The sequence below is a fragment of the Mobula hypostoma genome, chromosome 7 (assembly GCF_963921235.1).
Source record: "Mobula hypostoma chromosome 7, sMobHyp1.1, whole genome shotgun sequence".
NCBI lineage: Eukaryota > Metazoa > Chordata > Chondrichthyes > Myliobatiformes > Myliobatidae > Mobula > Mobula hypostoma.
Window position 1 is genome coordinate 148697832 of NC_086103.1, and position 27192 is coordinate 148725023.

Below are 27192 nucleotides of genomic sequence, written 5' to 3' on the forward strand. Positions count from 1 at the left end.
TGGCAAAGCAACAGCTCTGGCCAAGACTGCAAAAAAAAGTTGCGAACACAGATCAACACATCAAGGAAACCAGCCTCCCCTCCATGGACTCTTGTCTACACTTCTAGCTACCTCAATAAAGCAGCCAGATCACACCTATCCTGCACATTCTCTCTCCTATCTCCCATCAGGCGGGAAGTGCCAAAAATCTGAAAGCACTCACCGCCAGGCTCAAGGTAGCTTCTATCCCACTACTCATTAGTATGATAAAATGGATTCTTAACCTCACAATCTACCATGCTATGACCTTGCACCTCGTCTATCCGCACTAAAACAGTTACGCTTTATTCTGCATTCTGTTATTGTTTTACCTTGTACTACCTCAATGCATTGTTGTAATAGATTGATCTGTATGAACAGTATGCAAGTTTTCATTGTACCTCAGTTCATATAGTGATAATAAATCAGTCTACCAATTGTTTGGAAACCCTCATGATTTCAGTATCTGGCTGACTAGGCTCCAGTTCCCACACCCCTACTAACACACTGTAGTCCCAGTTCCTACATTCCTTTTGAAATTACTAGGTTTGTTGAAAATTTTATTATATACACCATTATTGGCAATCATCACCCAACAGTCCAGAAAACCTACCAGTCCAGCAAAGGCCCACAGTGTACCAGATTAAGGGAGTTTTATTTTACAATTCATAAAACAACATAGAAATGTGTTCAGAGAAAACAGACCTAACCAGCATAGTAATAAGCACAATGATAGGATTCGTATCATATAGTTACCTTGCAGTAAATTCAAAGAAACATGACATTTTATGGTTGTTTTGATATTTGTCATCAATTGGATGATGCTTACCAGTTTAGGTCAGTAAGACGAAAAAGCTGATTGTGGACTTCAGGCAGGGAAAGGTGAAGGAATACATAACAATCCTCATAGAGGGATCAGAAGTGGAGAGAGTGAGCAGTTTCAAGTTCCTGGGTCTCAAGATCTCTGAGGACCTAACCTGGTCCCAACATATTGATGCAGTTATAAAGGCAAGACAGCAACTACATTTCATTAGGAGTTTGAAGAGATTTGGTAGGTCAAAAATACACTCAAAAACTTCTGTGGATGTAGTGTGTACAGCATTCTGACAGGTTGCATCAGTGTCTGGTACAGGGAGGCTACTGCACAGGACCGGAACAAGCCATAGAGGGTTGTAAATTTACAAAGTACCCAGGACATCTTCAAGGAGCGGTGTCTCAGAAAGGCAGTATCGATTATTAAGGACCTCCAGCACCCAGGGCATGCCCTTTTCTCACTGTTACCATCAGGTAGGAGATACAGAAGCCTGAAGGCACACACTCAGTGATTCAGGAACAGCTTCTTCCCCTCTGCTATCTGATTTCTAAATGGACAGTGAACCAGTGAACACTAATGTATATTTTTAACATACATTATTTCTGTTTTTTTGCACGATTTTTAATCTATTCAATATACTTATACTGTATTTATTTTTTTTTCTTCTTCATCTATATTATGTATTGCATTGAACTGTTGCTGCTAAGTTAACAAATTTCACAACACATGTCGGTGATAATAAACCTGATTCTGATTCTTATGTTCAGCATGTGAATAATGTAAGCCAAAAAAAATCATATGGCCAAGTTAGTTAAATTGCCATTTATTTACAATATGCAAGAACACAAAAGTCAGTAACAAATCTCCCAAACAATCCATTTGTTACAGATAAATGATGTATTTACTACGAGGCGAGTGGTCCTGGATTCGAGTCCAGCTGACTCCTTGCACGCTTTCCATCTGTGCTGGGTCGAGCATTCAGCAAACAACTCAGCCTCGTTTAAAAAAAAGACAAAAATGCTAAAGAAATTAGCAAGGCTGCCACCCAATGCACCACAAGGCACAGAGAGGAACAACAGTATTTACTATATGATGCTGAGGTTACTGAAAAAAGTTTAAATTTATGCATTTAACATATGGGAACTAAAGCAAATTGTGCCAACCAATAATTTACTGAAAGGCAAAACAAAACGTATAGTCAAGTATTTTTTTTACATAAATACAACTCCTGAATTGTAACTATGTACAGAAGACCCTCCCATTTTCCACTGAAATCACTAGGCTATTTACATGAAGTCACTAAACAATCAATGTTAAAAGTACAGTACCACATATTTAATCTTTGTTAGCCCGTGGATTAAAAACAAAAATCTTCGCGTAATAAATGTAAAGATGGAATTAGATGAAATATGGAAAATAAACTAAGAATGATTACCTTGTTAAGATATTTGTAACAATTAATCCAGTAACAATTGTTATACTACAACAGTAAACTCCTTTGCACTCTGTGGTGAAGAGTGTTATTTGCAAATTATTTATCTGGTCCTAGAATTATCATAACACCAATATTACCTCAGAATTCATGACATAAAACATCTATGAACAGTGATTTCAGGTAAATAGCCTGGTACAGCCAACCTCAATTATTCAGAGGGCATTTGAAAAGAAGTATGATTTTGTGAACACTGGTCAAACAGTTACCGTTAAGAGAAAAGCTACTGTATTGCTGTATACGGAAACAGCCAAGTTGGTACTATCAGATGTTCCAGCTAATTATCAAAATATCTTGGGAGTGCAACATGAGAATAGACCTGAGACAGCCAAAGACCGATTATTTTCATGGCAGGGCACATAATCTAAAATTTGCACAAGCCCATTGGTTCTCATCATTTTAAGAGACCTGATAATCATCAGTGACATGTTGTCAATCCTTACTCAAACCAGCAGTCACAGCTTATTTTCCTCTTCCTTTTCAAGATTTGTTTTGAATTAGAGGAACTAAGCCTCGAAGATAACTATGCACAGCCTGATGAGTGGATGTACAGAAAACATTAAAACCTGATTCTTGAGTCAATTTCTCTTCCTGGCTGACCCACTGAATAGTTCCAGCATATTCCGTTTTTATTCCAGCTTTTAATATTTTTTAAAATATATTTTCATCTAATGTGAACAGACAGCAATTTGCACCTCTGTGATGTGTGCACACTAGGATAAATGGGGCAGGATAGGATCAGGATATTTCCTGTTCATTTGTGTAGCTTTACCAAAGCAGCCCTTCCTATTCTCCTGCAACATTACGCAGGGAATGAAAGGGAAAACAATGCTGACACTATGACTTCCCACACCTTCTCCTCAACTCTATCCTACTTTGCAAACGGAAATACGCCTTTAATGCAAAATTGTTTCCATAAAATCAATAGTGACTCTTTCTATTGGGGAGGGGGTGGAATTGGGAGGAATATTTTCAACAAAGCACTTACTCCCTAAGCATCTCATTAAATTTGCAATGATATATCAGTGCACTGCTCTCCATTTATATATTTGGACTAATGGTACACTAGGATAAAGGAAGCTGATAAACCATGACATTCCCAGCTCATTTGGATGTTAATCATACTTCCGTATATGCTAGAAAAACATATTTTCATTTTTGATCTCAAAATTATATTCTCACTGAAACAAAAACTTTCTTGCCAAGTTTAATGGTGATTGAACAAGAAATCCTTCCACAGTATCTAGAAGTCAGTATCATTTTCTCCCTTTTAGTAGCTTCCCAGTAAAACCATAAAGCTGTACTGTGTTATATGTGGTGCCACTCAGAATACGTTAATGCTCAAGGCAAAACACAGCAACAATTTCAGGCTCTTCTAATGTAAATGTAGGGTTCAGCATCAAGCATAGCACTGCACCCTTTAGCTACATTAGGGATATCTTCAAATAATATTACATCACACTTGGGTTCTATTTTCCTGCCCTTTGAAGAATCTTATGCAAAGATTTTGTGCATTTAAACCCATCCCTGGGGAGATACCAGATATATCCTGACATAAATGTGCGCAAAAAGCTGACGATAATTGTTACCTGTGTTATTCACCCGTGACTTACATCAGTTTTTGAAGATAAAATAACAAAAATACAAATAATGTGTGGGTCAAGTTGACTTGGCACCAATGACTCACCCTGCATGCAAGACCCAACAGCTGTGATATCATAGTTTAATGTTTGATGTCATTTGTCTATTTTTAAAGCTTCAAAAATTCTAAAGGTATCTATTAAATCTGAGCCAAAGTGATGTAAACTGGACATAAATGCCAAATATGTTATCCAAGGCATTACGGTAATTCCCTGCACATTTTACATTTTAGTTGAGAAATCACATCCAGCTTATATAGTAAAAGAGAAAACATAACTCTCCTTGCAAACAATTAAGCTTGAGTTCACTAATTTTGTGCACTAGAGAAATTGCTCACACCTTCTCTGGATGTACCACAGTGACTGACAATTACCACGGTGTCGTGGCATAGGAAACCCAAAGTGTGGATAGCAATCTGGCACCAACATGCACCCACTAGCTCTAGTATTGTTGATTGCCACCTCTCCTGATATCAAATACTTTCCCTTTTTTCAAATACATATCCAGTTACCCAGCAGATGATGCTGTTATGTAAACCCTATGGAAATTATGTATACCTTATGGAAAAGAATTTCATGCTCCAATAGCTCGCTATCAATGTAATTTCTCCCAAGCAATTTAAAACAATGGTCAGAGTTCTGACACCTTTGTCAACATCTTCCTCTACAGAAATAACTTAGTTTTTCTTCACTTCAGGATTCCAATACATTTCTTCTTTTCCATTTCTGCTGCAGTGCAAATAAATCTGATAGTCTAACATCCGCAATTATAGTTTCCTATAGGTTCGCTAGATGAATCTACATTTAAGCTGTAAACGCTTTCTAGTAACAGGCTGCAAAATCTTGCACACTACTGCACGTGGCCTCACCATCACCTTGTTAAAAGAGGGAAAAAAAATCATGTACTTACTATTTTAAACCCCATGTATAAAATATAAAATGCTAATTTAAAGATTTCATTGTCATTTCCTCTTTAACCTAACAAACCCTTCCTCCTGGTTCTTTGCCTCACTTTTAGCCACCCATATTTCACATTATCAAAATACTTGTTTAAAAAGATTGGTCAATGTCGTATGGTGAAGTACAGTGAGGCATTTCTCCACTTGGGAGTGAAAACATCACCAGCTACATCATCACTTAAAACTAGTTTTTCCCAGATAATAGGGAAATCTCAGTGACCTTATACATCTCAATCATTTTATAATAATGGGGAATTAACTACCAGAGGTCTATCAATTTCATTATTTAAAACCTAGCTCCACTTGTCTTTATGAATTTTCACAATTGATTCCACCAAAGCAGCTGCAAATTCCCTTTAATCATGCTTATATGACACAATTATAGGTTTAGAACCTGTAGTCTAGTTTTATATTCTATATTTACAGAAAACAACCCACGGGTTACAGCTGAAAGTCTCAATAAGAATTTGACAAACCTTTAGGCGCGTAACATAGTCGCCATGCTGTCACTTTCGAAGTCCATTTAATTCACTAATGCTTTTCAGAGAATGGAATCTAAAATCCTTGTGTGACTCTGGTATCAAATGAAGAAACAAGTTTTCAATACTCCTAATAAATTCACCCCAGTGCAACCCGACCCGAGAATATGATGCATCTCACACTGCAGCAGACACGTCAATGATTAAAATCATTCTAATACTCAGTGATGAGGAAATGGGATTTTATTAATGGCCATCCTTTGGGAGATTGCAACTCAAACTTCCCAGTATGCCGTGATGCTGAAAATTTCCTCTTTACCTTTCACTGCTATAGAGCCCAGTTTTCATTAGGAGTTTAGTAGCTTGGCTTGTCAATGCCAACTAGTATACAATGTCTAATGTGGTGTCCATGAAACCCAAATGACGTGGGTGGTAATTTTATCAAGTTCTAAAATGTACAATAATCTGCCTTAATTCTGCTGCCATCAGATACTTTCAATAGTCAACTAACTACATGACCTGTTGTCTAGAGAAAGTGTATATGATATAGTATTGTGTGCATATTCTTTCCTTGTACTTTGATTGCATTCACACAAATACAAATCTGCAGCACCAGTGTGTACAAAGTAAAATTCCATTTCTTTCTGTATGCAGAAAGGCCGCATCTTCACTTTCAAAGCCTACACCACTAATAGGAAGAATATTCATGCAAATGATGCTTTAGCTTCATTTAAACGTAAAAGCCCAAGCTTCCCATTAACAGTGCCCACAGTTGTCCCTTCACTTCAAGACTTAGTCTGGTATATTTTGATATCACAAATGGTTAGTTACATTTTTGATAACACACATCATTCCAATAACTTTTTCGAAAGGAATGCAAGCCAGCAAAATAAACGAGAAGACCTTTGTTCTAGATCTTTTTTTAAATTTCTATTTGCTTGGTGAAAGCACTGTTCCTCACTGCATCACTGATTTGGTCGTAAACTTGTGAAACAATGCTTAAGAAACTATCAACCTTGAGATGCCTTTTCCATAATTTAGGTAAAATCAAAGGATACTCTACTCAATCCCCTTGAACTCTGTGAGAATTGCTCACACTTTCAATCTATCCAACAGGAACTCAAGCATACTGATTAACTGAGTTGTCAATATTGGATCAGATAATTATCCAGCTGATTTTAAAACTTTTTTACTATTAAAACTGCTAGTGCTTTTATTGAAATATGTTCTACAGAAGCTGCTCCTCTCTGGAGGAGAAATAATTGACGAGGCAGATCTGGAACCTGATTAGCTACATATAAAAACAAAACCTGCCTCTCTGTTAAACATATATACAAATGATTGGTACAATTAACGCACTGTAGGAAGAACAGTAATGGGATGACTTTATCCATCTGAACTTTGTTCCTACAGAAGAACATATAAAGACAATATAACATTCCCCACTGGAAATATTATCTATACCTCAACTACAAAATCAGAATCAATTATAGGGTTGACAAATGAAATTTTTAAAATCATAGCAAAAGTCTCACTTAGCAAAAGCACTGGCATCAGAACAATTCTCAGTACTGTCTCCACACAATAGATCCTTTGCTTGATTACAATGTTTTTTTAAGTATTTAATTTAAAATAAAAATCAAAGGAATTAAAATTAAAGCAAAGGGCCAGGAGGTAAGAGTGACACATTATGTCACTCAGTACCCTGTATTATAGTTCAAGGAAATTTGTGCAACAGAGATTTTAAGCCTAGGGTAAAAATAGATACTATATTAGGTACTAACAATTTTATTCTACAAGTGCTTACTTGACCAAGGAAAGCATTTCTTTTGGAAAAATATATATCCCTTACATTTTGTGTGCATAACCATGAGCTAAAAGTTCAGCATTCCCAGCAATACACATTGCTAATACCCAATAAATAGTTCTAAAACAAGTTATTTCTTTATGTGAATAATGCTTTCATTGTTTTGGAGATTCTAGGAAAATAGGGAATTGAAACAAATAGCAGCAATGCCACTTCAGCTCAACAGCACTCAAAACCCTCACCGACATGTGCGAATAAAAAAACATACTCCCTCCCTACATGATGCAAATAGCAGTCGTTCAGCTGTGCTTTTAAAAAAAAACAGTAACATTCAAGTTAGATGCCAGACACGTATTTGGAAGAAAGTGAACTCGTATTGGTTTATACGTCATCCTCTCCGTTCCGAGAATCGGCAGCATACTCGTCGATATCGGGCAGGAAGGCTTCCTTCTCAGCAGGTACTGCTTCCCCATTCGGTGCACTCACTGTCTCCTTATAGACCCTTGAAGTTCTATCACCAGGGAGACTGGAAGAACTGGACTCTGAGCTGTTTCGTATTCCATAAGCAAAATAAATAACACACCCTGTCAGGAAAAAAAAAAGGTAAAAAGGCTCTTATTTCAAATTTAACTTCATCCTGAAAATTGAACCATACAAGCAATAAGTCTCCCCTAACAATTTTAAAAAATCCGACAATTTCATTATCACAGCATTCCCAATGTTACAATTGGAAGATTTAAAATAAAAACCTGTTTGATAGACCTATAATCATACAAGACAGAAACAGGCCATTCAGCCCAATGTGTCTATGCTGGCAATCAAGTACCAGTCTATATGAATCTCATTTACAAACTCTTCCTCCACAGCCCTACCTGCAACTCACAACAGCATTCATAACACTGACTCATCCTTACACTTATTACAAAAATTACTTTTCCCAATAAATAGTTCTAAAACTATTGCCATGACGATGTTGGAACTAGTTATTTTTGTGTGAGTAATGTAACAAGCTGCACTGGTTTTAAAACTTAGTCTTGCTGGCGACCTACTTCTGCCCAGTGCCAAGTTCAAACAATTTATCTGGCAACATCCTGATGCATATCATTATAACATACAATATCGGAGTTTAGGCTTGCTACAGGTTTTGCGATTTTAGTTCTACCAACTGTGGATCTTACTACACTATAAAATTAATTCCGAGTACACGGATGTTATGAACAAGCCCAGCACTGATTGCCCAGTCACCAACTACCCTGAAGTGATGGATCTCGCTCATAATGGCTAGATACAAATAACACAATTTTGGAGTAGCCAAAAGTAGTACATGCAGAGTAGCATACAAAACTGGGTAAGAATAGACTTTCTTCCTACAAAGATGAGTGAGCCAGCCATATTTTTGTGCAACATTGCCAGTTTCATGATCATTATGTACATTGGCTTTCCAATTACAGATCTATTTAACTAGATTCAAGTTCAGTAGTTTAACATCTCCAGATCCATGTGTCCAGAATTATTAATTCAGCAGGTATAACAAATGGCACAATACGAAGATAGATGTGCACACCAGGAAGAAAGAAATGGAAGAGGAGAGTTAGATCAATCAAGATGGAGGATGCCAAGAGCAAGTATTAGTAGAAGCCTTTGGATATGTAAACTGTTCCTGTTCTATTTTATGATCACAGTGCAAATAAATAACTCTTGTTACTCGATTCTATAAGGAACCGAGCAGCGCTCACAACACGCTGGAGGAACTCAGCAGGTCGTGCAGCATCCATGGAAACGATGAGTCGACGTTTCGGGCCAGAACTCTTTGTCAGGACTGTAGAGGGAGGGGGCAGAGGCCCTATAAAGAAGGTGGAGGGAGGGTGGGAAGGAGAAGGCTGGTAGGTTCCAGGTGGAAAACCAGTAAGGGGAAAGATAAAGGGGTGGGGGAAGGGAGGTGATAGGCAGGAAAGGTGAAGAAGGAATAGGGGAAAACACAATGGGTAGTAGAAGGAGGCGGAACCATGAGGGAGGGGGTAGGCAGCTGGGGGAGGGGGCAGAGTGACATAGGGATAGGGGAAGGGGGGTGGAATTACTGGAAGTTGGAAAATTCTATGTTCATACCAAGGGGCTGGAGACTACCTAGACAGTATATGAGGTGTTGCTCCTCCAATCTGCGTTTAGCCTCATCATGGCAGTAGAGGAGGCCATGTCTGGACATATCCAAATGGGAAAGGGAAGCAGAGCTGAAGTGGGTGGCAACCGGGAGATCCTGTCTGTTATGGCAGACAGAGTGGAGGTACTCAACGAAGCGGTCCCCCAATCTGCGTCGGGTTTCACCGATGTAGAGGAGGCCGCACCGGGAGCACCGGATGCAATAGATGACCCCAAAAGACTCACAAGTGAAGTGTTGCCTCACCTGGAAGGACTGTTTGGGGCCCTGAATGGTGGCAAGAGAGGGGGTGTAGAGACAGGTGTAGCACTTGCTCTTACAGGGATAAGTACCGGGTGGGAGATCCGTGGGGAGGGACATGTGGACCAGGGAGTCGCGGTGGGACCGATCCCTGCAGAAGGCAGAGAGAGGTGGAGAGGGAAACACCAAAGGAAAAGTTGGGGAGCAGTACCAGAATAGGTTTGTAGCACAGACTGTTCCACATAACCAACGAAGAGGCAGGCATAGCTTGGGCCCATGCGAGTGCTCCCGGTGCGGCCTCCTCTACATCAGTGAAACCCAATGCAGATTGGGGGACCGCTTCGTGGAGCATCTCCACTCCGTCCGCCAAAACAGACAGGATCTCCCAGTAGCCACCCACTTCAACTCTGCTTCCCACTCCCATTCAGATATGTCCATACATGGCCTCCTCTACTGCCATGATGAGGCTAAACTCAGGTTGAAGGAGCAACACCTCATATACCATCTAGGTAGTCTCCAGCCCCTTGGTATGAACATAGAATTCTCCTAACTTCCAGTAATTCCCTCCCCCTCCCTTCCTCTATCCCTATGTCACCCTGCCCCCTCCCCCAGCTGCCTACCACCTCCCTCTTGGTTCCGCCTCCTTCTACTACCCATTGTGTTTTTCCCTATTCCTTTTTCACCTTTCCTGCCTATCCCCTCCCCCACCTCTTTATCTTTCCCCTTACTGGTTTTTCACCTGGAACCTACCAGCCTTCTCCTTCCCACCCTCCCCCCACCTTCTTTATAGGGCCTCCGCCCCTTCCCTCTTCAGTCCTGACGAAGGGTTCCGGCCCGAAACGTCAACTCATCGTTTCCACGGATGCTGCCCGACCTGCTGAGTTCCTCCAGCGTGTTGTGAGTGTTGCTTTGACCCCAGCATCTGCAGATTATTTTGTGTGTATAAGGAACCGAGAGCACTTACACTTGGAAATCAGATTGATGTAGTACAAATTACAAATAAAGGTTCTGAATCCTACAGGGCCACTGGTTGACTTTATTCACAGTGCTTTTGGACAGGGAGTGCCACGATGAAGTAATGGCAATACCATTAACAGTCAGGATGATGACTGGTTTGGATGGGAACCTGGTCCCCAATACCTGCTGTCCGTTTCCTTCAGGATGGTACAGCATCCAGGTTTGGGACAAGCTGTAGAGTAAATCTCGAAGTGCACCAATATTTTTTTTAAAGATGATATATATTCAGGTCATGGTGCAGCAGGAGGAGGAGTGAATATTTACAGTGGTCCTAGAAAGTTTGTGAACCCTGTAGAATTTTCTCTATATATGACCTAAAATGTGATCAGCTCTTCACACAAGTCCTAAAACTAGATAAAGAGAACCCAATTAAATAAATAACACAAAAAACATTATACCTGTTCATTTAGTTGAGAAAAATGTTCCAATATGACATGTGTTTGTTGAAAAAAGTATGTGAACCTTTGCTTTCAGTAACTGATGTGACCCATTTGTACAGCAATAACTTCAGCCAAAGTTTTCCAGTAACTGTTGATCAGTCCTGCACATCAGCTTGGAGGAATTTCAGGCCTTTTCCCCTTACAAAACTGCTTCAACTCTGGGATGTTGGTGGGCTTCCTTGCATGAACTGCTTGCTTCCACAACATTTCTACAGGATTAAGGTCAGGACTTTGACTTGGCCATTTCAAAACACAAATGTTCTTCTTAAACCATTCTGTTGTTGATTTACTCTTGTTTTCTAGAACAGTGTCTTGTTGCATCATCCAACTTCTATTAAGGACTGCTACCCTGACATTCTCCTGTAAAATGTCTTGACACAACTTTGAATTCATTGTTCCCTCACAATTGCAAGCTGTCCAGGCCTCGAGGCAGTGAACCATGATGCTCCTTCCACCATGCGTCACAGTTGGGATGAGGTTTTTGTGTTGGTGTGCAGTGCCCTTTTTCCTTCAAACACATCAATGTGCATTTCTGCCAAAAAGTTCAAGTTTTGCTTCATCTGTCCACAGAACATTGTCCCAGAAACATTGTAGAACATCCAGGTGTGAGACGTGTTCTTTTTTAAAAAGAGAGCAGTGGTTTCCTCCGTGGTGTCCTTCCATAAACACCATTCTAGTTCAGTGTTTTTGTTATAGAGAATAACATGAATAGAGTTTAGCAAGTTCTGGAAACTTCTGCAGGTCTTTTGGCTGTTACCCTTGGGAGAATAGCAACAGTACTGAGTTTCCTCCATTTGCAGACAGTTTCTTTTACTACGGACTGATGAACACTTAGGCCTTCAGAAATGCTTTTCCGCGGGGACTTACAGGTCATCAAGGGAATGGCGGCGTAAGGAAAAGGTCTCTCGACAAAAAAGAAGGTAAACTGCCCCAAAATCGAATTTAGACAAATACTTAATATTGCATAACTATATTAATAAAAGGGGCAAGGATGATGTCTAAGAACAAGAATAAAAAGTCCGCTTCGAAGGCTGATAAACATAAAGAGACGCAGCAAGGCGAAGGGCCTAGCTCCCCCACGGCAAGCCAGGACGGAGATAATGAGGGGGAATCGGTGACTTTGTCTTTGATTCTCGGAGAGATTCGCGAGTTCCGACAAGATATCAGCAAACAGCTGGAAGATATTAAAGGAGAAATAGTAAAAACTAACTCGCGGATAGATGAAGCCGAAGCGAAGATTGTTGGAATTGAAGAGAAGCTACAAAATGCAGAGGAGGTGATAGCAGAAATGCTGAAGCTACAAGACCAACTCCAGTGGAAACTAATAGATCAAGAAGGCCGCTCGAGAAGGGAAAATGTGAGGATCTACGGAGTTCCCGAAAGAACCGAAGGTAAACCCGGATTGATGATTCCCTTCGTGGAGAAGCTGCTTAGAGAGAACCTTGATATACCGGCCGCAAAAGACCTACAGATAGAAAGGGCTCACCGTGCGTTGGCACCACAGCCTCCGGCAGGCACCCAGCCCAGATCGATTCTGATCAGATTTCTCAGTTACAGAACGAAGGAAGAGGTGCTTAAAAGAGCATGGCAAAAGAAAGGTTTCATGTGGAACAACTGTAAAATCAGTTTAGACCACGACTACGCACCGGGGATTCTTGCCGGACGGAAGGAATATACGGAAACACGGAGAGTCCTGAAGGAAAACAAAATCAGATTCCAGACTCTGTATCCAGCTCGGCCGAGAGTCTTTTACGACAAAGGGACAAAAACTTACGCTACGGTGGAGGAGGCAATGTCGGACCTGGCGGACCGGGGACTACCTATTAAAGTTATCACCCAACCGGAGTCGCTACTGGAGAGGATTCGGCAGAAGTCGTGGCAGTTAGTGGGGCGAGGACGCTCCACACGAAGCAGAGTGTCAAACTACAAGGAAAAGCTGCAAATATTCAGACGCGAATGTACAGAGAATACAGATTAATTAAGAGAAATGACTGAAAAGAGTAAATCGGACTTAAAAGTAAAATGAAAACTGGTAACTGAAAATAAACTAGGCAGAATAACTTGAATGATAGCAATATGGTCGAGACATAAATAGGAGAAAATTCTCTATGATTATTCAAACTGCTGAGGGCCCTCTAACACAGGGTGAAGATAGAGGTTATCCCTCTGAACTGAGGCGGGTCGGTGCTCAGGCCTCACTGTGGGAAGTCGGGGAAAATTTTCAAATGTTATACGTTCAGAAATGTCTAGGGTGTGGTTATATGTCTTGGTTTACTGTTGAGAAGGGATTGCTTACTGTTTGGTTAGAAAAGGAGAGTGCTTTTTTTCTACTAGAGAAAAATGCAAACTGAACTGGTAAAAATAATTTCCTATAATGTTAATGGGGTTTTGAATCCAATTAAAAGAAATAAGATTATGTCTAAATTGAAAAAAGAGAGGGCACAAATAGCTTTCCTCCAGGAAACACATATGAGCCAATCTGAACATGGAAAATTAAAAAGAATGGGCTTTAAGCATGTATTTTATTCATCATATAAATTGAGTCACAAAAGAGGGGTAGCTACTTTAATATCAAGTACTCTTAATTATGAACATATTTCAGAGACTAGAGACAAAGAAGGACGGTTTGTAAGAATCACAGGAAGAATAGAAGGTACAGAAATAACATTGCTGAGTGTTTATGCTCCTCCAGGTAGTGAATGGTCATTTTATAGACACATTTTTGACCTAATGGTCAGTTCTCGAGGGGTAGTAATTTGTGGAGGGGATTTTAATATTAGATTAAATCCTATATTAGATTCTTCAAGAATAGTTACTCAGAATAAACCTCTGACTCGGAAAGTGAATTCATTGATGGAGGAGTTGGGAATTATAGATGTCTGGAGGGTATTACACCCTACTAGTAAAGATTATACATATTACTCTTTCCCTCATTCAGCCTATTCAAGGATAGACTATTTCTTTATCTTTAATACAGATAGACTCAGGATAAAAAACTGTAATATTGCAACAATTGATCTGTCGGATCATAGCCCAGTCTCTATGTCTCTAATCCTGGAAAGAAAAATGAGGAAAACACTATGGAGGCTAAACTCACATATACTTAATAACCCAAAAGTAATGGAGAGATTAAGGGGAGAAATCAAAGAATATCTAGACCTTAATGACACGGGAGAAACATCACCAGTGATTTTATGGGATACATTGGAAGCTGTACTGAGAGGGAAAATTATTTCCATTACTACTCACATGAAAAAAATCAATGCACAAAAATTAGCAGACCTTCAAGGAAAATTAAAACAACTTCAAGTTGTAGATAGCAACAAAAGTAATTCAAATCGAAAACAGGAAATTAGGAAATTGCAAAGTGAAATTGATGATATTTATACGTTGGAAACTCAAAAGAAATTTTCTTTACCTGAGACAAAAGAATTATGAAGTAGGAGGTAAATCAGCTAGATTATTAGCATATAAATTACGAAAACAACAAGCAGACAATACAATTCATAAAATAAAGAATCCAAAGACAAAGCTTGTGGAGAGTACAATAGGGAAAATTCAAGAGAGTTTTGAAACGTATTATCGAGAGCTGTACTCCCAACCCCGGGCCCCCAGTGAGCCCTATATAGACAGTGTATTGAATTTTTTAGATCTACCTAAACTTAGATTTACAAAATGAAAGTTTATTAGAACCAGTAACTGTCAAAGAACTGAACGTGGCCATCTCTAGGTTAAAGGCTGGAAAGTCCCCGGGTTCTGATGGGTTTACCTCAGAGTGGTACAAGTCCCTGAAGACACAGTTAGCCCCATTACTACTTAACACCTTTAATTGGATCTTGCAGAGAGGAGAAACTCCACCTTCCTGGAGAGAAGCGATTATTTCAGTTATTCCTAAAGAGGGTAAAGATAAACTAGAATGTGGCAATTATCGGCCAATTAGTGTTCTTAATTTAGATTACAAACTATTTACATCTATATTAGCGCGCAGATTGGAAAAGCTTTTACCTGGCCTAATCCATTTAGACCAGACTGGATTTATTCAACAAAGACAAACACAGGACAACATAAGGAGAACTCTGCACATATTAGAACAGGTTAATAAGAACGAGACAGAGACAATGGTAGTAGGATTGGACGCTGAGAAAGCTTTTGATTCGGTTAGTTGGGCATTCCTATACAGAGTGTTAGGAAGATTCGGCTTTCAAGAAAGGTTTATTAAAGTAATTCAGACTCTGTATGACAGCCCAACAGCCCGAATTAAGATAAATGGGGACCTCTCTGACTCCTTCATTTTAGAGAGAGGCACTAGACAGGGATGCCCAATTTCTCCTCTCCTTTTTGCGCTATATATTGAACCACTTGCCCAACTAATAAGACAGAGCGAAATCGTAAAAGGTATCAAGGTGGCAGGGATTGAACAGAAAGTGGCATTATTCGCAGATGATGTTTTGGTCTATCTGAGTGAACCAGAAAAATCATTTACAGGATTGTTTACACTGTTGGATGACTTTGGGAAAATATCAGGTTATAAAATAAATGTAAAGAAAACGCAGGTTATGTCCCTAAATTATACACCATCCAAAAAATTGCAGGATACACACGATCTTAAGTGGGAAGCTAAATCATTAAAATATTTAGGAATAACCCTGCCGAAGGATCTTTCAACACTGTCACAGGTAAATTATGGGCCATTAATCTCAGAGATAAAAGCAGATATGCATAGATGGAATCTTATCCCCTTTTTAAGTTTAAATTCAAGGATAAATACTATAAAAATGAATATTCTTCCTCGGTTATTATATCTTTTCCGTACTTTACCAGTGGAGGTGGATGATAATCAATTCAGGGAACGGGACAAATGGATTTCCCGCTTCATTTGGCAAGGAAGGAAACCTAGAATTCGATATAACACCTTACAGTTAGGGAAGGAAAGAGGAGGTATGGTTCTTCCTTGCCTGAGAAATTATTTTTATGCCTCACAGATAACCCCTCTGTTATATTGGTGTAATAGGGAATATAAGGCTAGATGGAAGGAAATAGAATTTGGATTAGTTGACAGTTTTCCTCTTCAGGCCTCAATAGCTGACAAAGGATTGATGGCCCAGTTGGAAAAATTTAATAATGCTTGGATAAATCTTACATTAAAAGTATGGCAGAAGGTGGTTAATTCATGTGGAATTAATAACATGCTAAAACTCTTTAGATGGTGTGCATATGATACCGAATTCCTTCCCAACAGAGGAGATAAAAGATTTGAGCTATGGATAAAGAAAGGTCTTACAACCTACCTCTCATTTATAGATAAAAGAGTATTACAAAGTTTCCAAATCCTGCAGGACAAACATGGCCTAGAACATAATGACTTTTTTAGGTACCTTCAAATACAAAGGTATGTTAACCAGAGTTGTAGATATACAGACCTATCAACAGTAGAATTAGAATTTTTCAAGATTCTGAATTCGGCTTGCAGTTTAATACCTAGTAAATCAGTTTCTCGCCTATATAATGCACTCTCCCATGCTAAAAATGTAAATACACTGTATATTAAAGAGAAGTGGGAGAAAGAAGCGGGGTTGGTACTTTCAGAGGAGGCCTGGGGGAAAATCTGCAGCTTTCAATGGTCCTCGACTAATTCTTTGACTTGGAGAGAACATTGTTGGAAAAACATTATAAGATACTTCAAGACCCCATATCAGGAAAAATATAAAGATACAAATGTGATGTGTTGGAGAAGGTGCGGCTCCAAGGAGGCAAATCATTTTCATATTTTCTGGGATTGCCCTAAATTAAGTCTATTTTGGGAAGGTATTCATAGAACATTAGTTAAGGTACTTAGGTCCCAGATACCTCTGAACTTTGAGACGCTCTATTTGGGGCATGTATTGTTCCTTGAACAGAAGGAAGATATAAAGTTGCTGCAGAACTTCTTAGCGGCAAGTAAGAAATCAATCACTAGAAAATGGCTAAATCCAATACCACCTACATTAGAAGATTGGTACGAAATTATCTTGGAAATATTTAAAATGGAAAAGTTGACCTACTCCCTGAGAACTCAAAAAGAAACATTTTATCAAATCTGGAATAAATGGATTGAATATATAACCCCAATGCGAGCAGACTTTAGATGACTCTCCTAATGATTTATATTGCTCTTCTCATCAACACAGTAATATTGCTAACGTAAGCACTCCTAGTCTAAATGTTTGTTGTTTTTTTTTGGAAAATAGAGAATTATCACAAGTAAAGGGAAAGATTTGGGAAAGGGATAAAAAAAAATGAAAAAATTAAGTAAATAAGTACATAGGGATTGGATAATTATGTCTGCGGGCAGGAACAAGCACGAACAAATTGGGATATAAACACCTACAATGGTTGGTATATAGGCTTGTATGCAACATTTTGGACCAGTGGAAATGGTCCAGAAGGGTTGTATGGAAACTATTATTACCATTTTTCTTAACAACTAATTTCATTACTTAGCCTAATAGGTTAGATTTACCACAGTACATAATTATCTATTTAAATGTTTATTTTGCTTTTATATCATCTCAATGTGTACTTAAGAATGTATAAACAATTGTAGTTTTATACATATAAAAAAATGGAAAAGGTTATATGTGTGAAAAAAGTACATGATAATTGTGAACTCCTTATCCAAATAAAAATAAAATTAAAAAAAAAGAAATGCTTTTCCAGTCTTCTCCAGTTTCATGTATCTCTAAAATTCTTCTAAGGTTGCCTGAAAGTTGATTTGATCGAGGCATGGTGCACATGAACGGATCTTTCTTGAGAAGAGCAGACTCTGTCAGTAACCTGACTATGTGTCTTTTTTTTTAAAAAAAGAGGGCAGGGCACCTCTATAACCCAAACTTCCAAACTCATCTCATTGACTGGAACACCTGACTCTAAATAGCTTTTGTAGAAGGCATTACCCCAGAGGTTCACATACTTTTCCCTAACAAATACATGTAATATTGGACATTTTTCTCAATAAATAAATAAATCAAGTAAAATGTTTGTGTTGTTTATTTAATTGGGTTCTCTTCATCTAGCTTTAGGACTTGCGTGAAGATCTGATCATATTTTAGGTCATATTTATGCAGAAATAGAATAAAACCCTAGGAAATGGCCATCAATTAAACAGGCTGCTCTGTCCTGGAGGTGGCAGAGCATGCTGTGTGATGTTGGAGCTGAACTCATTCAAGGAAATGGAGAGTATTCTGACACGCTCCTGACTTGTGCATTGAAGCAGGCGAGGAGCTCACTGCTAGTCACCCTGCCTCTGAACTGCTGCTGCAGAGGGAATCCGTAACCCTGTCTACCATGGCAAGGTGGAGCAGGACAATTGGCGAATATGCAGAATGAAATATGTGGGGCAAACTCAGGCCTACCAGAGGCAAAGTCAATGTGGGCAAGGCTTAACACAAGAGATTCTGCAGATGCCTGAACTCCAGAGTAACACAAACAAAATGCTGGAGGAACTCAGCAGGTCAATCAGCATGTACTGAAAGGAATAGAGTGGATGTTTCAGGCCGAGACCCTTCATCAGGACGCTTCGTGCCCATACCTCCCATCACCGAGTTGGTGGGCAACAACTTTAACCCACTTGCAGACCCATAAATGGCTCAGTGCTGCAGAGCTTTTGACAATCAGTGTAGCCCCCGCCCTGCTGAGGGTGCAAGTGCAAAACATTTTGGCATTGGAATCTGTTCATGCAAGTGATTGGGTGTGACTTTAACTTAGTTAGGTGGACACAACTGATCCAAATGCACTCCTTAAAGAAAAGCAAGGCTAGTGGCTGAACAAATGTTTATCCCTCAATCAATGTTACCAAAGCAAGAGCAACTTCTCATTTTCCTGTCTTCTTCCTGACATAACCACAAAACAAAATGAAGAAACTTCACAAAATATTTAATTGTTTACATAGGTGACCCCATTTGATAACAAAAATTTGCCCTTATAGAATTCACTAATTACTATCAAAATTTTTGAAATATGGAATACTCTGCCATTGAACCAGAGAAAAAAAAACTTGCCCCCAACTCACATTTCCTGATGCATGCACAGATGACATGACTTCATATAAGGAGAATCACGTCAACAGACCATTTTATATGAATGCAACCACCACCTCTCAATAGCACAAGGGTTATCTGCAAAATAGTGAGAAAAGCAATCTAAAGGTACAAATCTTTTCTTCCTCACCTATTACCATCCAGATAGCAAAGCGTATCCAAGTGCCCCTGTCCAGCTGCATCATTAGGTACACGTTCACAAGAATGCTCACAACAGGTAAACAGGGCAACAGAGGAACCTGAAGATCCCAATGAAATACACACAAAGTTAATTCAGAGAAGTCAGTCATGTGACTCAAAGCTGTAACAGAAGAAAATCAGGAAGCTCACCTTAAATGAGAGTACTGCTTTACTTTCAGGTTGTCTCCAAATTATGGCAGTGAAAAACACGCAGAGCAGAATCACTGCAAGCAACAAGCATATGGACCAGGATTTCCTCTCCAACAAAGCATCTTTTGTATAAACAGTCAACAAGCAAAATATCAGGATGAACAACCCTGTAACAGAAAACACTGAGTATTATTGTGTGATGGATTTTGGGGTTTAAGTCCAAGATTATTTTAGAAGTCATTAAAGAGGCATAAAACCTACTGCCTCACACTCCTTTTATTGAAGGTTGACGGAACAGTACCAGAGATCTACTCCCTGAAGAAAAGAGGAAACCCAAGGTGGCGCTCGGTACAGCTACTTTTATACCCAAAGATGAGAAATGTTTCATTTACATCCACAGATAACAATAAATCAATCAGAAAATATTCATTTCATACCAGAGTAAAAATTAACCAATGAGAAAACATCTATTAATTTAATGAAGAAATTATACTTTGTATGCCCACTAGAGGTTTAGTAAACTGCCATGCATATTACAGCCACTAGGAATTATAGTGAACAGTTACTTGTATGCAAAATTATATAAAATACAAGCAGATAACTGTTAAACTAAAAAGATGACAATTAAACAATCAGATACATCAATCCCCCCTTTGATTCATGTTTAGAATCATTCAAAGGCAGAAAAAACTAGTATGTCACATCTGAAGTAATCAAAAAATTACTTAGGTTATGAAGTATCAAAGAGAATATATATTCTTCGAAGTATAGTCATAAGATTATGTCATTATTAGGCAGATTACTAGGCACACGTGTGAATTCTAACTATTTTATTAATGATTGTCTTTAGACAAGTAAAAAAGATGTAAATTGTGAAGAGACACATTAGTATGAATATTATGACTCATGATATTGAGTAACCCCAGCCTCTGTGACTTGAATGAATCAAATCAAAGAAATCCCATCCATCAGATTGATGTACTTCAGCTGTTTCCTTACAAATATTATGATCAGCCACATCAGTTATGCCTTCAGAGTCATCAGGAGTGTATGTACAAGCTCCTTGCCTATAAATGCACATTTCCAACAGCTAAGATCTAATGCCACACAGTTTTGAAGAGGCATCTAACACATGGCAATCATTTCTGTTGTTGCCTTTCCCAAGGCTTCTGCAGTGTCACTGCTCACCCTTTTTAAGACTGCAGCAATATTTTAAATCTCTCTTATACTCCCTCCAACATCATAAAATGGGAATGAAATTGATGCAAAATGATCTCCTTTTGAAACGTCTTGTTTACTTCTAGAATCTGGAAGTAAAGGTGTATGTATATGTTTCATGGCAGGAAAGACATAACCTAAATAACAAGAACTTGGAAGGGAGGAGTAGGCTCCATTTCCACACATAAAGTATAGGTACATATTCCATGAACATAGACCATCTCTTATTACTTTGTTGGACTGTAATAATTTTCTGATCGTCAATAATACAAGTATACATTATTAGTCATCTCAAACTGGCACAAAATGAATTAGGACAATTGGCAAAAACCTAACAACAGATATTAAAATAAACTTCATAATGTCCAGTAGTTGTCAACTTTGCTCCAAGTCTTCTGGCTGGTTAGTGATTTGTTCACTGTAGCCCAACAATGTAGGTACTGTAGCTAAGATGTTACTAGCACAATAACCACAGTACTTACTGCCCTCGTCAGATACCACTTTAGCTCGTTGGTAGTTAACAGCACTTGATAAGGACCTTCCCATCAGCTCACAGTGGTTTCTTAATCAGGACCCACTTGCCAGGAATCAGGGTGTGCCCTCCTTCTGCTGGATCACTCGAAATGGCTGAAACCCAGACTGTACAGCTTGGGTTAATTTCACACAATGTTTAACCAAACAGTCTGCCATAATGTGTATATTAGCTTCCCTGAGATCGCAGACGTCTGGCAGAGACATAGGACATCCTGTTACCACCTCGAATGGACTTAGTTCAGCTGTTTTATTTGAGGTTGCTCCAATGCTACAAGACCATAGGAAGAGCCGTAGGTCATGATACACCTTCCTCTTCATACTTAGTCAATCGTTGTTTGATGATTCCATTTGACCTGTCCTGATGACTCTGGGTGATGTGGACAATGAAAAGACAGTTCAATGTTCATCAGTCAACATAATTCCTGACAAATACTCTCAGTGAAATATGTTCCTTGGTCAGAAACAATGTGACATATAGTCCTTGATCAGAGTTTTTGCTGTGTGTGTATGGCAGTGACTATCCTTGCTGGAAAGCTTTCACCCATCTTGAAAACTTGTATACTATCACCACTACTTCTGAGTATCCTTTGCACTTTGTAAATGTACTAAATGGACCTGGTGGGGTAGGAGCACTCAAGTCTGATAGCTTTTCCACTGCTCCACAATTTGTTTTCTAGCATGTCACGCATCTTTCAAAGATTTGTCAAGCTTGGGCCTTGAACTTTGGATTCCATCACCACTGGGATAATCTGTCCATCATCTTTTGCATTCCAATGTGTCCCGGGGAGTGTAGTTGCTGTGCCAGATAAAGGAAGCAGCTCAGTTGGAGCTACTAGTCTATGTACAGTGCCAAATCTCCATGCACCATCATTGTTTAACCTCTCACCATTCTCCATCCAGAACCACTTTTCCTATCTGGGGCATCTCTCGGATATCTTGTATGTTCATCTGCGATACACAGTTTAACTTTTGTTTTTATAGTTCCAGCTGTAGGGTTCACTGCAGATGTTCTTGATGCTCCCTTTATTCCTTCCCATACTGCCTTTCTTACAATTTCATCCACGAATGTACTTCCACAGCTTTCCACTGCAGTAATTTTGGAGTAGCTTTTACATTTTAATACTGATGGCAGTTGTATGGCATCCTTAAGTTCTTGTATTAGTTGGCCGTTCCTCATTGGATTTCGTATGGCCATTAGAAATCCTCTCTGTCTCCACAAGTTTCCAAAGTCATGAACAACTCCAAAAGCACATGGAGAATCAGTGTAGATATTAGTTGATCTTCCCTCTACCAATGCACGGGCTTCACTCAAAGCTTTTACTTCTCCCTTGACGCCAGTACTTCAGTTTCAGAAATCGCCATTCGAATTCCTGCCTCAGTCACTGAGGAACCATCAGAGTACAGAATCAGATCTTTCGTTCAGTAATAACCAGCAGGATTTTGTCTGTCTCCAAGTTCTTGAATTAAAACTGCCATCATGTGTTTCTCATTGACATACAAGGTAAATGATTTAACTGTATCAGGGATCATCAGCAGGTGCAGGACACAATGTCACCTTTAAAGTTTGAAATGCTTCCAGTTGTTCACTAAGAGTTATGGTCTCAGCACTTATTCCTTCAGTAGATTGCTGAGTGATTGATGAATAGTTGATGGATCTGCCACTAGTCTGTCAATACAGTGACTAGCAATGGTTTCATATCCACTCCTGTGTGTCTTCACTATTGGAGCAAGCACTGACATAACTTTTCTATTGTTTCATCACTACCGTTCTCACTTGAGTCGCAAGGGGCCGCTGTAGAGTTCATGTCACGTCCATCCTGTAATTCCTTGGAGTTCAGGTGGTGTCCTTGTTCCCAAGTCTGCCCGACGTGGGCTGTAATTCTTCAGGCAGAGCTACAGAAGCAGGTGTTGCCCTGGGTAGAGCGCCAGCAGTAGAGTCACTAGCAGGACTGCCTACCTGAAGGCACAGCTGCACTTTCCACTTCTTTCAGTTTGCTTTGAAACTCCACACAATGCACATTGTCTTGTTCTTTCGCTCATTCGCTTAATGCAAAGATTTACTCTTTAGACTTTTACTGTCTCTACCATGCTGTTTTTGAAGTTTATCGCAAGTTTTCCATTTCTTTCGATTAGTAAAAGACTATACCTCCTTTCGTTAACTCTTTCAATTGCTCACACATTTGATAAAACTGACCATTCGGTCGTATCACCGTATCAGCAGCAGGTATTTTCCGTCTCTTATCACATACTTGCACAATATCATCTAGGAGCCAGGTTTTATTAGATTCAACACTGATTTATTTCATTGGGATTCTTTCCAATAATTTTATCAAACTTAAATGCTTCACTTAGGGAAGTTTCACGACTTTGCCATTGCTATGATTCAACCTTAATTGGTATGTACTTTTTATTAATTTGACAATCTCAAAATTTTAATAGTTTTCAGCCAGAAATTTTAACAGGTTGGCCTGCAACCCGAATTTAATTATTTTCCCAGGCTCTGCTAGCTTGCACCTATTTGAAAGTTCTCTCACGCACTCCACTGGCTCATATGAATGTATTATCTTTTTATCTGTGCTCCATTGCTTCTGCGTATTTAATAACTGACCCTCTACCAGCTTGCATATTTAGTCCACACTCTCCTGGTTTTGCACTTGAAGAAGAGAGAAACTAAAGACATCGCCCAGCATAAAACAGCTACTTTTATACGCAAAGATAAGAAAAATTCCATTCAAATTCAGATAATAACCCAATTAGAAAATACTCATTCAATACTGCAGTAAAAATTAACCAATTTAAAAACACTTATTCACTTAATGAAGAACAAAGAAGCTAAGAAGCTTCCCGAATTATACTTCATATAACCAGATTAAATTTAATAACAGTTATTAAACTGTTATGCACACTAAAGCCACTAGGAATCATGGTAAGTAGTTATTTGTATATAAAATAATTATATAAAATACCAGCAGATAATTCATTATTAAACTGCAAAGAAAATGACAATTAAACAGTTGGATCCAACATGTTATTCCTTCTGTGAAGTTGTTCGCAGAAAACTTGTGCAAGTCTTCTTTCCTGATTTGGCAGGCAAGAGGTTTTAAAAATGTAAACACGGGAAAATCTGCAGACGCTGGAAATTCAAGCCACACACACAAAATACTGGTGGAACGCAGCAGGCCAGGCAGCATCTGTAGGAAGAAGTACAGTCAACATTTCGGGTCCAGACCCTTCGTCAGGACTAACGGAAAGAAGAGATAGTAACAGATTTTAAAGTAGGGGGGAGGGGGAGATCCGAAATGATAGGTGAAGACAGGAGGGGGAGGGATGGAGCCAAGAGCTGGAAAGTTGATTGGCAAAAGGATACAAGGCTGGAAAAGGGAGAGGATCATGGGACGGAAGGCCTTGTAAGAAAGAAAGGGGGAGGGGAGCACCAGTGGAAGATGGAGAACAGGCAAGGAGTTATTGTGAGAAGGAAAGAGAGAAAAAAATAATAATAATAAATAATAAATTAGGGATGGGGTAGGAAGGGGAGGAGGGGTGTTGACTGAAGTTAGAGAAATCAATGTCCATGCCATCAGGTTGGAGGCTACCCAGACGGAATATAAGGTGTTGTTCCTCCAACCTGAGTGTGGCTTCATCTCAACAGTAGAGGAGGCCATGGATTGACATATCGGAATGGGAATGGGACATGGAATTAAAATATGTGGCCACTGGGAGATCCTGCTTTCCCTGGCGGACAGAGTGTAGGTGTTCAGCGAAATGGTCTCCCAATCTGCATCGGGTCTCACCAATATACAGAAGGCCACACCGGGAGCACCGGATACAGTATATCACCCCAGCAGACTCACAGGTGAAGTGTCGCCTCACCTGGAAGGACTGTCAGGGGCCCTGAATGGTGGTGAGGGAGGAAGTGTAAGGGCATGTGTAGCACTTGTTCCGCTTACACGGATAAGTGCCAGGAGGGAGATCGGTGGGAAGGGATGGGGGGGACGAATGAACGAGGGAGTCGCGTAGAGCGATCTCTGCAGAAAGCAGAAAGTGTGGAGGGGAGGGAAGGGTGTGCTAGGTGGTGGGATCCTGTTGGAGATTGTTTGCTACTTTGGAAGCTATAACAGCTTCGTTTAAAAAAAATCACAATTAGTGTCTTATTGTTACAGTCTTACTGTTAATTCCCAAGCATTTGTCCCTCTCAAAGTTAACAAATTAGCATTTTGGAGCCACCCAAAACATTTCCCACAAAATAGATTAAGTCCTAATTTGTAGATGTGTCACCCTGTTCTCGATTCCATTGAGTGGCAGCAACTGACCGCCATTTTACATTCACTTTGAACAACTTGGTAACTCACTCCTTGATCTAATTTTCATTAAAAATAAACAAAGGCTTTCCTAGCTTCTCATCAAAGATTTCACAACTGTCTTCCTGACTTGACTTCCCCTAAAACCAGTAACCTTCCACAAAACAGAAAATTGATATCAAAAACGTGCTTCAAAAGGGGATGTGACCAGCTCTTTCAAAGATAGAGCTATAGGCCTCTGTATGTTACTTGAAATAATGACAACCTATTATCTTTATCTGTAAACAAACTTTTGATGACTTGCATACTGGTATTCAGATATTATGTTTCCCCCTCACAATCACTGACTCTATTTGCCTTTCTTGGGTAATGTTTATAAAATCATAGTTTACAAATGTATCCTATAAATTTCAGCATATTTTCAGTTATTAAAGAGTCTACTTTATACCACAGAACTCACACACACGTCCCTTCAATGAAAATCAGATCAGCATTTCCATTTTGCTTATTCACTGACACACGCGGTGTACACACAGTGCTGTCAATTTCATGAAAGCATGAATTTCAAGAATCAATTTTCAAAGCAAAATACATCAAGTGAAAGCAAGAGTTTGGTTTTCAGAGCTTCAACTGTAAACTGGACTGTCCTTTTTGCATTTCCTTTACTTTCTCCACTATAAACAGCTTGCAAAACTCATTTTTTTTAAAAATCAAAGCTCCTCTGATCACTTCATAAAATTTATTGCCATTTCTTAAAGAAGTTAAATCATTTTAAAAATTGAATTGCTTAAACTAATTCCCGACTTAAATAACTGTAAGCATTTATTTTAAAAAATCAAAATGAATGTTGACTTTCTTTCTCACAAAACTATCTGCTCCAAAATTTACTCACGATCCTTGGGCTCCAATGTTAACTCAAAAAATTAATGACAATAAGGAATATCCAACCTTTTTAAATCTAGAATTAAAAGCCAATTTCAGCATATCTTAAGAACAGCTCTCTTCCTCTTCTGCTTCCTTCTTAACATATGTACAAGACTTTTTTTTTTCTCTTTTTCACAACCAATTCATTGAGAACATATTTTTCCCAGGAGTGCTGGATTGCATGATTTTATCAGCTAAACATGAACCCAAAGCCACTTAGATTAAGGGAGCTAGGGCTTTGCTCTTTGGAGAGAAGGAGGATGAGAGGAGACATGATAGAGGTGTACAAGATAATAAGAGGAACAGATAGAGTGGATAGCCAGCGCCTCTTCCCCAGGGCACCACTGCTCAATACAAGAGGACATGGCTTTAAGGTAAGGGCTGGGAAGTTCAAGGGGGATATTAGAGGAAGGTTTTTTACTCAGAGAGTGGTTGGTGTGTGGAATGCACGGCCTGAGTCAGTGGTGGAGGCAGATACACTAGTGAAGTTTAAGAGACTACTAGACAGGTATATGGAGGAATTTAAGGTGGGGGCTTATATGGGAGGCAGCGTTTGAGGGTTGGCACAACACTGTGGGCCGAAGGGCCTGTACTGTGCTGTAGTATTCCATGTTAAACATTTGAATATTAAGAACTTCCTGCCTGGAATGAGTCTGGTGCTAAGAGCTTGCAGTCCGCACAGGTAGCACTTCCTGCACAGCAACAGCTAATAAACAACTGGTACAATGTAAATGAAGAGCGGCTTAGAATTC

General features: G+C 39.3%; 1 protein-coding gene across 4 annotated transcripts in view; it reads right to left on the reverse strand.

Moving 5' to 3' along the window:
* Positions 1–1602: 1602 nt before the first annotated feature.
* Positions 1603–27192, reverse strand: part of LOC134349647 (high affinity cationic amino acid transporter 1-like) — an 85867-nt gene continuing 60277 nt past the window's right edge. For 3 of the 4 annotated variants that reach the window (XM_063054264.1, XM_063054263.1, XM_063054266.1), the window contains exons 10-12: positions 19467–19633; positions 19267–19375; positions 1603–7793 (exon numbers count right to left, since the gene is read on the reverse strand). In XM_063054264.1, coding sequence (XP_062910334.1) covers positions 7591–7793; positions 19267–19375; positions 19467–19633 — 479 coding nt within the window. In that variant the 3' untranslated portion in view covers positions 1603–7590. The remainder of the gene's footprint in view (positions 7794–19266; positions 19376–19466; positions 19634–27192) is intronic. The other variant, XM_063054267.1, reaches the window with a different exon arrangement.